The sequence below is a fragment of the Sinocyclocheilus anshuiensis genome, unplaced genomic scaffold (assembly GCF_001515605.1).
Source record: "Sinocyclocheilus anshuiensis isolate Anshui unplaced genomic scaffold, SAMN03320099.WGS_v1.1 scaffold63, whole genome shotgun sequence".
Classification (NCBI taxonomy): Eukaryota; Metazoa; Chordata; class Actinopteri; order Cypriniformes; family Cyprinidae; genus Sinocyclocheilus; species Sinocyclocheilus anshuiensis.
The window spans coordinates 2,015,097-2,029,341 of NW_015552625.1; the positions used below are offsets into that span (position 1 = coordinate 2,015,097).

The window sequence follows — 14,245 nt, forward strand, 5'->3', positions numbered from 1 at the left end:
ATATTTATATATATATATATATATATATATATATATGCATGTTAATATGTTTTTGTAATTTTTTTAAATACATATCTATTTTTATATTTACTTTTATATTATACTACTACTTTTATATTATTTATTTTATATTATATTATACTACTTTTATATTATTATTTATATAATATCAACACATATTGATGGGTTTTATTTTTACACATGGGCTAGATATACATGTTAATATAAGAAATTGTTCCAATTTCTAATAGGTTTCATACATGTTTTTACTTTTATATGACAATATATGTCATATCCTGTATGGAAACCTAATATATTTATTTATATTACATTTGTGTATAAGTTCAAATGTACTCTATGTCATGATATTTCATGAACTTAAAAAAAATTATGAACTGTACAGATGATCTCTTGGAAAACAGCCAAACGTTGAGCAGATTATCAAAAATCATCTCATTTTGTATGGCTCTGAGAAAAACAAAAAAAACAAAAGAAAAACAAGATAAATGATCCTCTGGCCATTGCTTTGCTGCACTAAAATATGTCATGATAAGTATCACTTTTTTTCACATTATAAAAAAATCCTAAAATTAGCAATTCTAATCATTTGTGCAAGTTCTTTCACAGTGCACTGGAACTGTGCAGTTTCAGAGAGGTCTAGACATTAGAGTTACGCAGCAGGCACGGGCCATTAGCTGAAGTGCTTAGTCGTCAGTTGTTTCCAGGACGCCTGGTGTTTAGGATAAGTTACGCATGTATTGATCGCCGTTGTAATATTAATCACTTCCCTCTTAAAGGGAGTGACAAAATTTGAACCAAAATAACTAAGCTGTGGGAGACTCCTTGCCTGAACTCTCCTTAAACCCAGAAACTCTGAGAGTGAAAGCATTTGATTTAAATTCCCTTAATATCCCAAAATATACAGCAAACTTAACAGTGTAGAGTTTTAAATCTTTAACAAGAAAGCACATATCAAAGTGTTCCCTGAACATGGGCCAGAGTCATTTCCTATCCAGATTTAAATCAGGTGTACTGTTTACTGGCCCTCGAGGTACATGCAGTACCAAGAGGCCTGACTATCATACAACATTCTGAAATAAATCAAATATGTGCTTGGGTAAAGAAACACTGTCAGGGAACCAGTGGCTCAGCATGAAATTTAACGAACCACAAGGTTTGCTTTTTTAATTTTTGCCACTATTGATACATTCTTCATAATGTGCTACCAAGGTGAGATGATTAAGTTTAACATTTTTATTTCTTTCATTATTTATGAATAAATTGCATACTTTATAATAATAGCATTATATAACACTGAAATGTGAACATGAAACGCAAACTTTTTTCTACATGTCTTGGGGGAAGCACTAAAAATTAAGTCTTTTAAGACAGTAGGTGTCTACTTAGATTAAAAATGACCCACAGGAGAGAAAGTAGACTGCCACTAATTGCCATTAATTTCAGTTCAATAAGCCTTTTTGTGCAGAGGCAAAATATTGAGACTGAATAATGGTAAAATAAGCTATATGCAGACTTTCATAACCATGGCCAATTTAGTTTATTTGAAAGATAGCATACAAATTACTTATTATCCCTTTTGTGGAGAGCTGTGTTATCGTGATTTGGTTTTAAGATTATGACTAATTATTTTGGGGCACATAAAGAGTTTTTTACCAGACACATTTGTTACCTACAGAAAACCTTGGTAACACTTTCTCTTTTGAAAAAGCACAGCACAGTTTTAGGACCCAATTCTTCAGAACCTGAATCATCAGCTCAGCCTTTCGGATTTCCTGTTCTTTCAGATGGAATTACTGGCCTGTTTACATAAAAACACTTTAAAAATGTTATATTTGCCATGAGCTTGCGGAACGTTTTTTGTTTGTTTGCTTGTTTGCTTCTATCATGTGAAAATGAATCTAACCTTCATGAATAAATACAACACATGAGATGACATGGGCTGTATGCAACCAGATGCAGGCATTCAGAACACTTCTATAAAACAAACTGAAGCAGCATTAATAGTGACTTATGTTTTAATGTGAATTAATGTTGCGCATTATTTACAATTAAAAATATGTTTACTGTTTACAATTTCCTGATAACCTGGACCAGTTACAACTGTTGTCATTTAATTATATGCATGCTTATTCAACAGCACACACCCCACTGTGCTCCCCTGCACTTGAGATAATCTGAGCAAGTGTGAGTACTTTGTAACAGCCGTAATTGCCTCTTAATTACTCTGCTTACTATCTGATGAGTTGTCAAGGACTGCTTTTATCTTATGCCAACTATAATAACTTCAGATCATATGTAATGCTACCATGTTAGGTTGTCCTTATGACCTCAAACAAATGAATACTGGGGTAGGCAATGAAATATTTAGGCTCTCTGTGCTGAACAATAATTCAATAGAGATATAGCAGCAAATCAAGGCTATAGCCTGTAAGTTATTATTTTTCATAGAAGTTCATATGGCAAAACATGGTTTTTAGTGATCAAATTTTGATTAAAATTAGTCATAGCTAGCCAAATACTACAAAAATAAATAAATAAATTAGGGCTGTCAACGTTAACGTGTTAATGCATGCGATTAATTTTACAATCCTTAACTCGTTAAAATAATTTAACGCAATTAACGCGAAATTACTGAAGCACAATTTCTATTCTAAACTTTTAACCCAATTTTGCTTCTCTGTTTGCGATCAGATCATTTTAAGCCACTAAACTCCGGGAAAGTTTTCAGTCCAATGATCCAGAATATATATATATTTTTTTTTTAGCATTTTTTTTCTTTCATATGTGCTTATATGGGCTCCTTACATCGTCTGGTTCTTTGGAGTTTCATTTTGGAGTTCTTTTGGAGTCCTTTTTTGGAAAGACATCTAAATTTATCTTGAAAAAAGCTTGCAGAAAATACAGATTTTTGAGAATCACCCTTCAATCTTTTGGTTTACATTGCTGGATATAGTAAATGATGACAAAATAAACATTTGAAACAAGGTATATGGTCTATGCTTAATTTCATGAAGTGTGCGATTAATCACAGAAAAAGGGTGTGATTAATTAGATTAAAAATTGTAATCTATTGACAGCCCTAAAATAAATAAATAAATAAAAATTCGTAGACAAAAGTAGGTAACCATAACAACAGAAAGCTGCTCGCCAGTTTCCCATTGCGATCAGATTTGTGCTGTGCGTATAAGGCAAGTGCATGACTTGTAGCTATATGATAAATAACCTATATCACAAAAAACTAGTGTTTTGTTTAAATAGTATTTTAGATAAGTGACGTCTAGCTGACTATGCGGTACTAAATCAATGAGTTCGCGATGAGAACATAGAGAGATTATGCAATGAAATTACTTTTATATTTAATGATTTTACGTTTTATTTCTTTAGAAAAAGCCTAAATTGCTTTGAAATACCTGACTTCCCTTTAAGTTATGATATAATTATCATACTGTTTATTAAATGAAATAGAATGAGAGATAAATGTATAATTTGAATTTATTAGAATGCATAAAGAATCATTATTATGATTAGACTACATAGGTTTTAGTATATGAATGCGTTTGCCGTATTCCCCGATCCAGTAGCCTAACTCGAAATAATTTCTGTGATTACAGTAAGCGACGTCGTTGAAGCACGCGAACTTTTTCGGAAGAAATGATGAACATCCGCCAAATATTTTATTGTCGTTGTGCAGCTTCTAATTTTTTATTTTTAATTCCGTTCACTGGTAACATACGTGTTGACTGAAAGCTCACTTGAGCGCTGTATGAAAACGAAGTTGTGCGCAGTCCCAATAACTGGAAAAGACAACCTTACATAGCTACAAAAATGATTTATAAAGACCAAGCCCGCCTATGAACAATTCCCTCATTTTACTAAATGATCACCTGAAATAATAATAGCCTAAATGATAACACCTGACACGCATGATTCATTCTTACATGCTTCAAGAACAGATGTCCATTTATCTGAATTAAACATGATTAATGAATATTGTATTCGCGATAACGGCACAAACAATGTAGCCTACAGCAGCGACGCCACACCAAACAGATACGAGCCTAAAAATGATGGCAGAAGAAATCATAGTTTACCTTCAGCGAGAAGGCGCATCGCGTGGACGAACGACGGGTCCAAGCTCTCCTTCTCGGCAATGAGCTCTGGCAGGTACTTGTCCTGATCCATCACTGGATTCCTCTCCTGAACACCGCGAGTGCAGGTGAGACTACCAAAGTGGTAAGTGATGGAATGGGTGTGTGGATGTTGCGTTTAAATAGGCTGCGTAATATCGGGGAGGGATCGTGTGGTTTTCGCGCACAACGTGGAAGATATCAATGCAGTGTACCCATCTCCTCGAGTCTCTCATGTAAAACCTCCCACCTCAGACTCCGAATCTGTACTCTCACTCCGCCCATCTATATCTGGATTGGTCATGGCAGAGAGCAAACTGCATGCAAATGTCAGATATTGTCTATAGGACTGAACAGGGGACATTCTGAGATCCCACTGCTGATCTGTGACCCCTGCCCATGGTTCTGAACACCTAATCTTCTATGCAAATCTATGGTTTTGCACTCTCTGACAAGTAACCTTGGATTTCCTTTGCACATTTGCTTTGAAAAGACATCAGACAACAAATGCATTGTTGTAACAATATTATAAAGCAGGTATAATTGGACACTGAATCCAACATGAAATAATGGTATGAGTCATTCTTCATATGCTTTAAAAGAATAGTTAACCCGAATAGGAAAAGTTTCTGAATTGTTTTAATTACCCTCAGATCATCCAAGATGTAGATGAGTTTGTTCCATTGGAACAGATTTGGAGAAATTTAGCATTACATAACTTGCTCACTAGTGGATCCTCTGCATGCAGTGAATAGGTGTCGTCAGAATGAGAGTTCAAACAGCTTGATAAAAACATCACAATAATCCAAAAGTAACTCACACAACTCCAGTCCATCGGTTAATGTCTTGTAAAGTGAAAAGCTGTATGTTTTGTAAAAAACAAATCGATCATGAAGGCATTTTAACTTTATACCATCGCTTCTGGCCAAAATACCAACCTACAAGTCCACAATCCACAATGGCACTTTCTCCAGTGAAAAAGTCCATCCCCTGTTGTCCTCTCACATCAAAATCCACCGACATCTTTGTTTGGAAATATTTTCGACTGTTTTTGCTTGTTCTGTGCATATTTCTCTCCTGATTCAAACAAGATCATTTTTTCACTGGAGAAAGCAATATTATGGATAGAGGACTTTATAGCTGGAAATGACAGTGAAAATATAGCAGTAAAATGATTTTGTTAATTGGAACGGTGCAATAACAGATATTCAGGACAAACATACGTTTTCCACTACAGACAGCGGAGTTGGAAGGGAAATTTGGTAACGGCCATGAATACTAATCAGTGGATTTCCCATTTGCCTCAGTTTGCCAAGATGGATTAAGCTGTTGTGACAGACAGTCACAGATAGTGCAAACACACACACTAACACTTAGCCAAGCAGCTAAGCACATATGAGAGGGAAGGAAAGATAGCCACAGAGGAGAAGGGGAGAGAAGACAGAGAGAGAGAGAGAGAGGCAGTGAAAGGAGGAAGAGGGACAGGACCAGCTTGCCTAATTAATAACTGAATGGATTACAGTGCTGTTGGCAAACATCTGCACCCCAAGTGTCATATTTACTGTCTGCCTGTGAACTATGAACATAATTACAGAATACTGGTCCACATAGACAGAGTGTTGCATGGTAATGCTACAAATGAAAAACCATTTGGCACAAGTAATCAAAAAGTAAAACATCAAAAAGTCTCATGTGAATAGTTTTATCCAGAATATTCCATAATATAAAAAGAGGGTTATGAAAACAAGAGCATACAAAAAATAGAACGCATGCTACTGCATTTGATAAAACCTTTTTATATACAGTATGCAAATATTTTATAAAGTGTAATATGTCACAAAACAAGCCATGCAAGCTATCTACAGTATATAAAGCTGGTTTGCATTAAATGTTTAATAGAATTTCAACAAAAAGAAAAACAAAACTAGAAAAAAAGTCCACACTATTAAAATATTGATTCACATATTTCATTTCTGACAAGTAATACTAACTTCAGTACATTTCTAACCATCACTTTCATTTAAAATGACAAAAATACTTGCAGATGCTTTGGGTTCTTACTTTAGAACATCTTCATTTATTTCCTGAGTGACTTCCGATTCAGGTTTAGCTGAAAGGTCCATGTTGTATTTTACGCTTTAACACTCTGGTCGGAATCAGTTTGGCAATAGGATAATCAAATGGATTTGGAGTTTCTATATTGATTTCTGAGGGTGGTGAATGGGAAGGGATTAAGGAAAAAGAAATAAGGGTTTGTGGAGGATCAACACCTTCTATACATCACTCACCACTCAACATAATGAAATCCTTCTGAAAGGCAAAAGCTATCAGTTGCTATACGCTTCTTTTGTCTCATCTCTACAAGATGAAAAACAGTTTTATTGCTTCATCAAAAGATTGCGATTCATCAAAAGTCTCTCACTTAGCCTAATTTGTGGCTTTTGTGTTCTCATTTTTACAAAATATCTGCCTGATTGATATATAAGTTTTTCTTTTCATATTGGTGAGAGAAAAAATCAGTTGATGACTATTTATGGTGATATTATGGTATTTGTTCCACAGTTATCCAACATCACACACAATCAATCAGTTCCTTTACCATATTTGTAGTCATACCAGCCACTTTAGAAAGAAAGAAATTGCAGCTATATTGAACTTCTGAGGCATCTGGTCAAGAAAAAAACAACTAGAGCAGCCTCTGTAGTTACACTTAACAGCTTGGCATCATTGATTCCGTTGCATCATGTATTAAACTAGTAAGAATGGCTTTCTGCAGCACTCTAGTGGCCAAAAATAACACAACAGGATCAGGTAGATTAGGCCAGTGCTTCTCAGTTGGTTCTTCTGAGCACAGCTCAGCTCAGATGAGCAGCAACTCACTACACAAATGTAAATTTCTCAAATCTGACTAGGAAACTGATAATTTTGGTTTTTAATTGTCACTTAAAATTCAGTAGTTACATGCTGTGGGCAGCCAATAATTCAAAGCACAAAACAAATTCTGGCCAGCACAGAATTTGTTGTTTGTAATTTATTTTTGTTTCCTGCTGTCCCATTAACACTAAATTGGACAGTGTTTAATTAGAAAAGTGATGCATTTTACAAATATTAAGTTTCATAAACATTTATTTTAAAAGAACATAAAAAAAAACATCTGTCATGAAAACTTTAGAGAAAGTCTTTAATATTCAAAATATATAACTGTCAAACTGAAAAACAAAAATCAGCTTTTCTGGCACTTTGTTTTTTTTTTCTTAAAAAAACATTCAGAAGATCCAGTCATTCATTCTGGATTGCTGGCACATCAAGCACTGAAGGATAATTAGACTTTTTTACAAAATACATGATGAATTGCAAGGCTGTAACAGCACCATGTGTTAGGAATAATCAATCTTTATTACATCGTCAAAATAATAAGTAGAGCTAAAGTACATTGACTTGACACCTCAGAGCAAATTCCCTAACAACTATTAAAAACAAATAACGTTTAGTAGTATGCAACATTTTCAAAGTCCTGAGCTGCACTTTAATGAAGCACTTTTTTTGGCATGTATCAAACAATTTTGAGCGAATGTAATCAGCTCAGGGACAATAGCTTTGGTATTTTAGCAGAGTCTCCGATTGTGGAAATGCAATAGCCCACAGTGTGAATTATTAACCAGCACTACTGAGAGAGAAATCAGGAGAGGGGAGGAAATGGGGTAATGGGATATTAAGTTTTGCTCAATTTGAGGACTAAGGGTTCACATGGCATCTCAGGCCCTTGTGTCACATCAACCTCCTGCTTCTTCGCTTGAGATTGATGTATTTATTTATTTTTACAAGCTCTCTGTTTCACACAAAGCAATCCATTCTACCCTGACAGGTGAGAGAGCTATTGAGATGATGCTATAAACAGCTTGGGCTGGTACCGACTGTCTTAGTCTGTAGTACATTCTGTTGTCCAAAATTGTGTTGCCAATGAAAATCACAGACTGAGGTCAGGAGACGTTAAATAACCTTAATGGAAGATAATGCAGTCAAACACATTCATATACTCCTATTTTTATGTTAGATATCAGGTATCATGATAGATATCATGACAATCTAATGACAGAAGATCAATAATCTAAATATATTATTTAGTAACAATTTAGTTACAAACAAGTTAAGTACATTTTTGGTCAAAATTTAGAATACTGTTCTTACATCATCTATGAATAATCAAATAACACAAGAACAAATCGGCAACACAATATTAACATTCTAGTAACTACAAATAACTAATGATAATTGATGTGAAACTAATGAATAACTAATAATGGACACCTTAACATTTTAACGTACTTATATAAAATAGGCCTGTACTGAGCAGTAGAATGTGCGAGTGGTGGGCACACAGCTGTTCGTTACTGTTCATTAAAATATTATGATTCATAAAGGTCAGCATTAAGGCAAAATGTGTTAAGGCAATGTTAGGACAGTGTATCTAAATTAGGCTTATAATGGTGAAGACCAGAGCAGATAATGGCTGCCACTGCCCCTGGCCAAAAGAGTCCACGCAGGGTTAAATAGTGAGTCTGCTGTACCCTGACAAGCCCAAACCCTTTGTCATCAACAATAATTTCCACTGTGAGCTCCCTTGTAAAAGAAAGTTTAATAAGAGCCTCTGGGCAAAAAAAAGTGCATATAAAAGACCTTACATTACTAATTGAAATAGCTTTTTTGACCCACAGGGCAGCCATATATCAGCAGTTATTACAGTTTGCCTATTCTACTGAGGGAGCGTTCCGTGATCAATTAAGATTAACTCAATTTATTGCTCCTCGGGCTACTTGTAAACAGTGCTGGACGTGTCTTGTCTTTTGAGGACCACTACTGAGAAAAATAAAAATAGTACTCAAACAACTGAGGGTTTGCTGTGTATAAAACAATTTGTGTTTTCAAAGAGACCTAATCATCTGTCATGGAAAATGTATTTGATCAAAAACACAGTAGAACAGTAATACTGTGAAATATTACCATTTAATTAACCAATAACTGTTTTCTATTTTGATATATTTTAAAATGTAATTTATTATTAGCCAAGTCTTCAGTGTCACATGATCATTCAGAAATCATTCAGTGCTGATTTGCTGCTCAAGAAACATTATCAATGTTGAAAATTTTTTTGTGAAAACACATGATACATTTTTCAGAATTTCAGGATTCAAAAGAAGAACAGCATCTATTTAAAATAGTCACAGATGTATACTGTTACAAACTTAATCAGAATGGTAGTTTATAAGCTTTAAAATGTAAACGTACAATGTAAATGTAAAACAAGTATCTAGTTTCATTAGTATATTTAGAAATGGAATGAAAAACATTTAATAATAATAATATTAGATGTTGCAATAACAATATGTTATGACAAACTGATAAGCAAATGTGTTTAGTATAAATAACTGGTGAGATGAATACATAATAATAAATAATAATAGTAATAACTTATAATAGAATTATATAGAATCATTATAAAAAGAATGAATTCCAGGCAAACTACATTAGATCCACTATCTTCCACTTGAGGCTTGAGGCTTCAGCATCACACTAAGTACAGTTTGTGAGTAAGTACAGTTTGTGTCATACTGGGTGCTACACGAAATACTGGCCAAGGAAAATTACGAATGAACTATATTGTAAAATCAAAGTGAAATTTACTGCACGAAGAGGTCGAGAAAATGATGAATGGTCATAATCAATGCAGCGACATTACAAGAATCACAGCAGTTTAAACCAATGGAGTCAGTCTACCCCTTCAGTGGTACAACCAACCATTTTTCTCATTCACTCGTGCTGGGGGAATCTAATACATTTAATTGCCACAAATGCACAGCATACAGAATGTTAGCAAAAATACATGGCATTGATTTTAAGAAACAAATGGTTCTAAGGTGCAAATGAATGTGTAAGTGGAGAGCAATGCATCACACAGTATATGCATCCCCATACATCATAGTGCAAGTCATCGGGAGTGTCTGGCATTAGTTTTGCAGTGTGGCAGGAAAGGAAATGAGCTTGCTAGCATTCTCAGGGACAAACAACAGCTAGTATTTCCCTACTCATTAGTCACAAACCACATCTAAATAAAGAATCCATAGCTTAAGTGTTTGATCTCCCAGTTGTCTTCTTAAATGCATGAGCGATGCTCAGATCAATATGTAAGGCCCACTAGGAGAAATATGATGCGTTAATTCATCATTAACCCAATGAGATTGGGTTAATACATGCCCTTTGGCTATAAAACACATTTTCTTTCATTTTTTCATACACTAAAGAAATCTGTCAAGCTCACTCTGAAAGACGTGAATTGCTAGATGATTCACTTCCAGACGTGAAACATAAATCAGAATAATCTTTTAGTTTTCCTCATGCCACTGCTTGTAATGAACATATCTGTTTAACTCAGTCACCTACATTTGTTATCATACACACATAAACTTTGATTCTTGAACAACAGATCACTGAATTATGGTATATTTTGTATTGGTTGAAAGAATAATGGCATATTGAGTTATATTTAGTTAAATACTAAAAACAGTTCACTCTATTCAATAAAATGACTAAACATGAACCTGTACTGTAGATATTTTATCAGATCTAAATAATGCATACAAGGTAAAATGGATAATCAGCAGATGCTCTGAAGCAATCTGGACACTTAATGTCTACATATATATTTAGCTAGACATGGTAGGATGATGTCCAACTACCAACATACATTGTGACATTAGTATATACCTTTCCACCTAATGCCAGTGTGATGTATCCTGATCAATATCACACCGTGCTCGTTCATTTAGGTGAGAGGAGAACTGGTCCCCTGACTGTGCCTGGCTTCTTCCAATGTTTTATGTTGCCCTCCATTTCTGCCAGCGTTATCTTTGGCGTGCTTAGTTGGAATCTAAAAGACGCTTAATATTCAGTAATATCATCAATTTGACGGCACTGACACTATTGGATGTGAACAAAACTTTAACTGAATTGAGCTAAATAATGACTCTATTGTCTTCTGTAGAGCTGCTTTATAGCTGAAATTAATTCATTTATAATTAATGAATTTTGCGACATCGAACATGCAACATTGAACATGTTACTGAACGTCTCCAGGTTACGAATGGAACCATGGTTCCCCGAGGGAACGAGACGCTGCGTCAGAAAACGCTTTGGGAACACCTCCAGCGTGACCATGCTCTGAATCACATATGAAATCAGTCCAATAGATGGGCGAGACGTCATGGGCGGGTGACGTTGCGACCAGGAAGCTATAAAAGCACGTGCGGTGGAACCGGCGTCAGCTTCTAGGAATGAAGCAAGCGCTCACAGGGATGCCGGAAGTATGGCACTGAGATGCAGCATCTCGTTCCCTTGGGGAACCATGGTTACATTCGTATCCTGGAGACGTTCCCCTTCAGGAACTCGAGCTGCATCAGAAAACGCTCTCAGAAAACTTTGGGAACGAGTATGCCCACGCGGCCAGACTTACAAATCCCTGCTTAGTGTGGAAGAGCACAGCTAAGGCTAGAGAAAGGAGCCAGGAGTGGCGCAGAATGCAGGTAGGCACCTGACAAAGTGGGCGGGGACATCCCGCAGCGTTCCGAAGGCCAACTTCAGAAGGAGTGAGCCTTGACCCGTAAAGGAGAGGGGAGATCAGAGGACTCGAGGCTATGAAAAAGCATCCTGATCCACCGCTTAGCATAAGCTTCTCTGGCCAGAGGCCTCAGAGCACCGTGGAGGAAACGTGTAACTAGAGGGAGTCGCAGACCTCCCTGGTGGTTGATTTAAGAGACCGCCGCTGTGTCGTCGGTGCACCAACATATGGCGACCTCTTAGGTCTGGGAAAAAGTGTTTCAATGCTAGAAACATGGCCAGCATCTCCAGGCAGTTGAAGTGCCATGTGAGATGGCGGCCGCTCCACAGACCGCAGGCTGAGCAGCCACTCATGACCGCTCCTCAACCGGTGAGGGACGCGTCCGTCGTGGCGCGGCGGCGACAAGGAGCTCCCAGCACCGGGCCCTGAGACAAGAACCAAGGTTTCCTCCACATGTCCAAGGCACGTAGGCAGTGGTTGATGTAAGAGACCACTGCTGTGTTCTCGGTGCGCACCAACACATGGCGATCACTTAGGTCTGGTAGAAAGTGTTTCAATGCTAGAAACACAGTCAGCATCTCCAGGCAGTAGATGTGCCACGTGAGATTACGACCGCTCCACAGACCACAGGCCGAGCGGCCACTCATGGCCGCTCCCCAACCGGTGAGGGACACGTCTGTCGCTAGCATTACGCGGCGACAAGGAGCTCCCAGCACCGGGCCCTGAGACAAGAACCAAGGTTACTCCACATGTCTAAGGCACGTAGGCTTCGCCGCGTGACCTTGAGCATGCGAAGCGGGTTTCCCCTTGGTCTTGAGCCACCACTGTAGTGGTCTCATGTACAGCAGGCCAAAAGGTCTCCCGTTGGACGCAGTTGCCATCAGACCCAGCAGTTTCTGGAACGGCTGACAGTGAGTGACCGGACTTCTCTCACTCTCGCGACTGCAGTGAGGATCAACCAAGCAGGAGACAGATGTGCCTGCATCGTGGTCTAAACCCACACCACACCCAGATAAGTGGTTCTCTGTACTGGAGAAAGCACACTGGGTTTCCTCTCAAGGAGAACCCCTTGGTCTTGAGCCACCACTGCAGGGGTCTCATGTACAGCAGGCCAAAAGGTCTCCCGTTGGACGCAGCTGCCATCAGACCCAGCAGTTTCTGGAACTGCTGACAGTGAGTGACCGATGGAACGATGAAGTACCGGCTGTAGAACCCAGACTGTCTGTCGAGAGAAGGGACCACCTCGATGGCCTCCTTCCTCAAGAGAGGTTAAACTTTTTGTTCCATTTCCAGAGCCTGCTCGGGGCCCACCAGAGTGGGAATGACCCCATTCAAACAAGGCGGAGAAGAACCGAACTGATTCGGTAGCCTCATTCTACAGTGTGCAGGACCCATTGAGACACATTTGGCAGAAGTTTCCATGCTGCCAAAAAGGTCTACTAAGGGAATCAGTCTCTCGAGACTGATCTCTGGTGTAATCAGCACGGCTAGATCGTTGCCCTGAAGCGGCGAACCGGCAGGGGACGGCGAACTAGCTGCTCTAGAAACCTCCGAAGAGGTAGCGAGCCTCTTAGTACTGCTACGTTTCCGGGCGGTGACTGAGAGAAGTGCTCGCCGGAGACCGCTGCGCCCTGAAGCACCGTAGGTGGCAGGGTTGGCAGAACGATCTCCTGAGGGCACTGAGGAGAGACGGGAACCGTAAAATGAGGTGTACACCACTCTTCCCCAGAGGGGCCTGCCCTCCGAAGTCCTGAGGCATGGCATCAGGACTCTCTAAGCTGAAGTCTCCTATTGAAAACGACTGCTCCCGCCCAGCAGCCCCTGTTGACCACCTCAACCTCCTCGGCGGAAGAGAGGTAAACGCGTGCTCTCACTCGAGAAATTTTATTTATTTAATTATTTCCAAGAGCTCCTGTATATCTAACTTATAAAATGAAATACTTCATTTTAATTCCTCAGAATAAAATGCAGCCAACAACCAGACAAGTAAACACGGTCTGGTGTGATAAGATTCATTTCAAACCGAAAATTATGTAATGCGCGAGCCGCTCGTTCACACAAACAATATCGAGAGCGGAGCGCTTAACAGCGGGTAAAGCACAATCAGCCCCCTCTCTTTTTCCCGAGAGCTGACTGCGCGAGCTCCGCTCCACAGTAAAGCTGCTCATTATAATATTAGGCATAATATGCTTGTGTAACTGATGCTTGTGCAACTGGCACCCTCCATATCAACTTCCTCGGAGGAAGACAGGCTGAGCGTCGAGAACCACAGAACCACAGTGTGGGCTTCCGAACCCCGAGAGCGGGCGCTGGATCTGGTGGGTGAGGAAGAAGATAGGGACTCGCCCGTCTACATTCCCTCCACCGGATCCATATGCGAACCCCACGAGCACAGCCGCTCCCTCGAGAGCTGACTCTGCGTGCTTCGCTCCCAAGCAGACAACACACAAACTGTGTGTGTCCCCACCCGAAATATAGTGCGGGC

General features: G+C 38.7%; 1 protein-coding gene across 3 annotated transcripts in view; it reads right to left on the reverse strand.

Annotated features, from left to right (window-relative positions):
* Positions 1-4,425, reverse strand: part of LOC107666564 (KH domain-containing, RNA-binding, signal transduction-associated protein 2) — a 65,341-nt gene extending 60,916 nt beyond the window's left edge. For all 3 annotated transcript variants that reach the window (XR_001631682.1, XM_016457974.1, XM_016457973.1), the window contains exon 1: positions 4,113-4,425. Coding sequence is in view for 2 of the 3 variants with exons in the window: in XM_016457974.1 (XP_016313460.1) it covers positions 4,113-4,203 (91 nt within the window). In the remaining variant the exon portion in view is untranslated. The remainder of the gene's footprint in view (positions 1-4,112) is intronic.
* Positions 4,426-14,245: the final 9,820 nt, after the last annotated feature.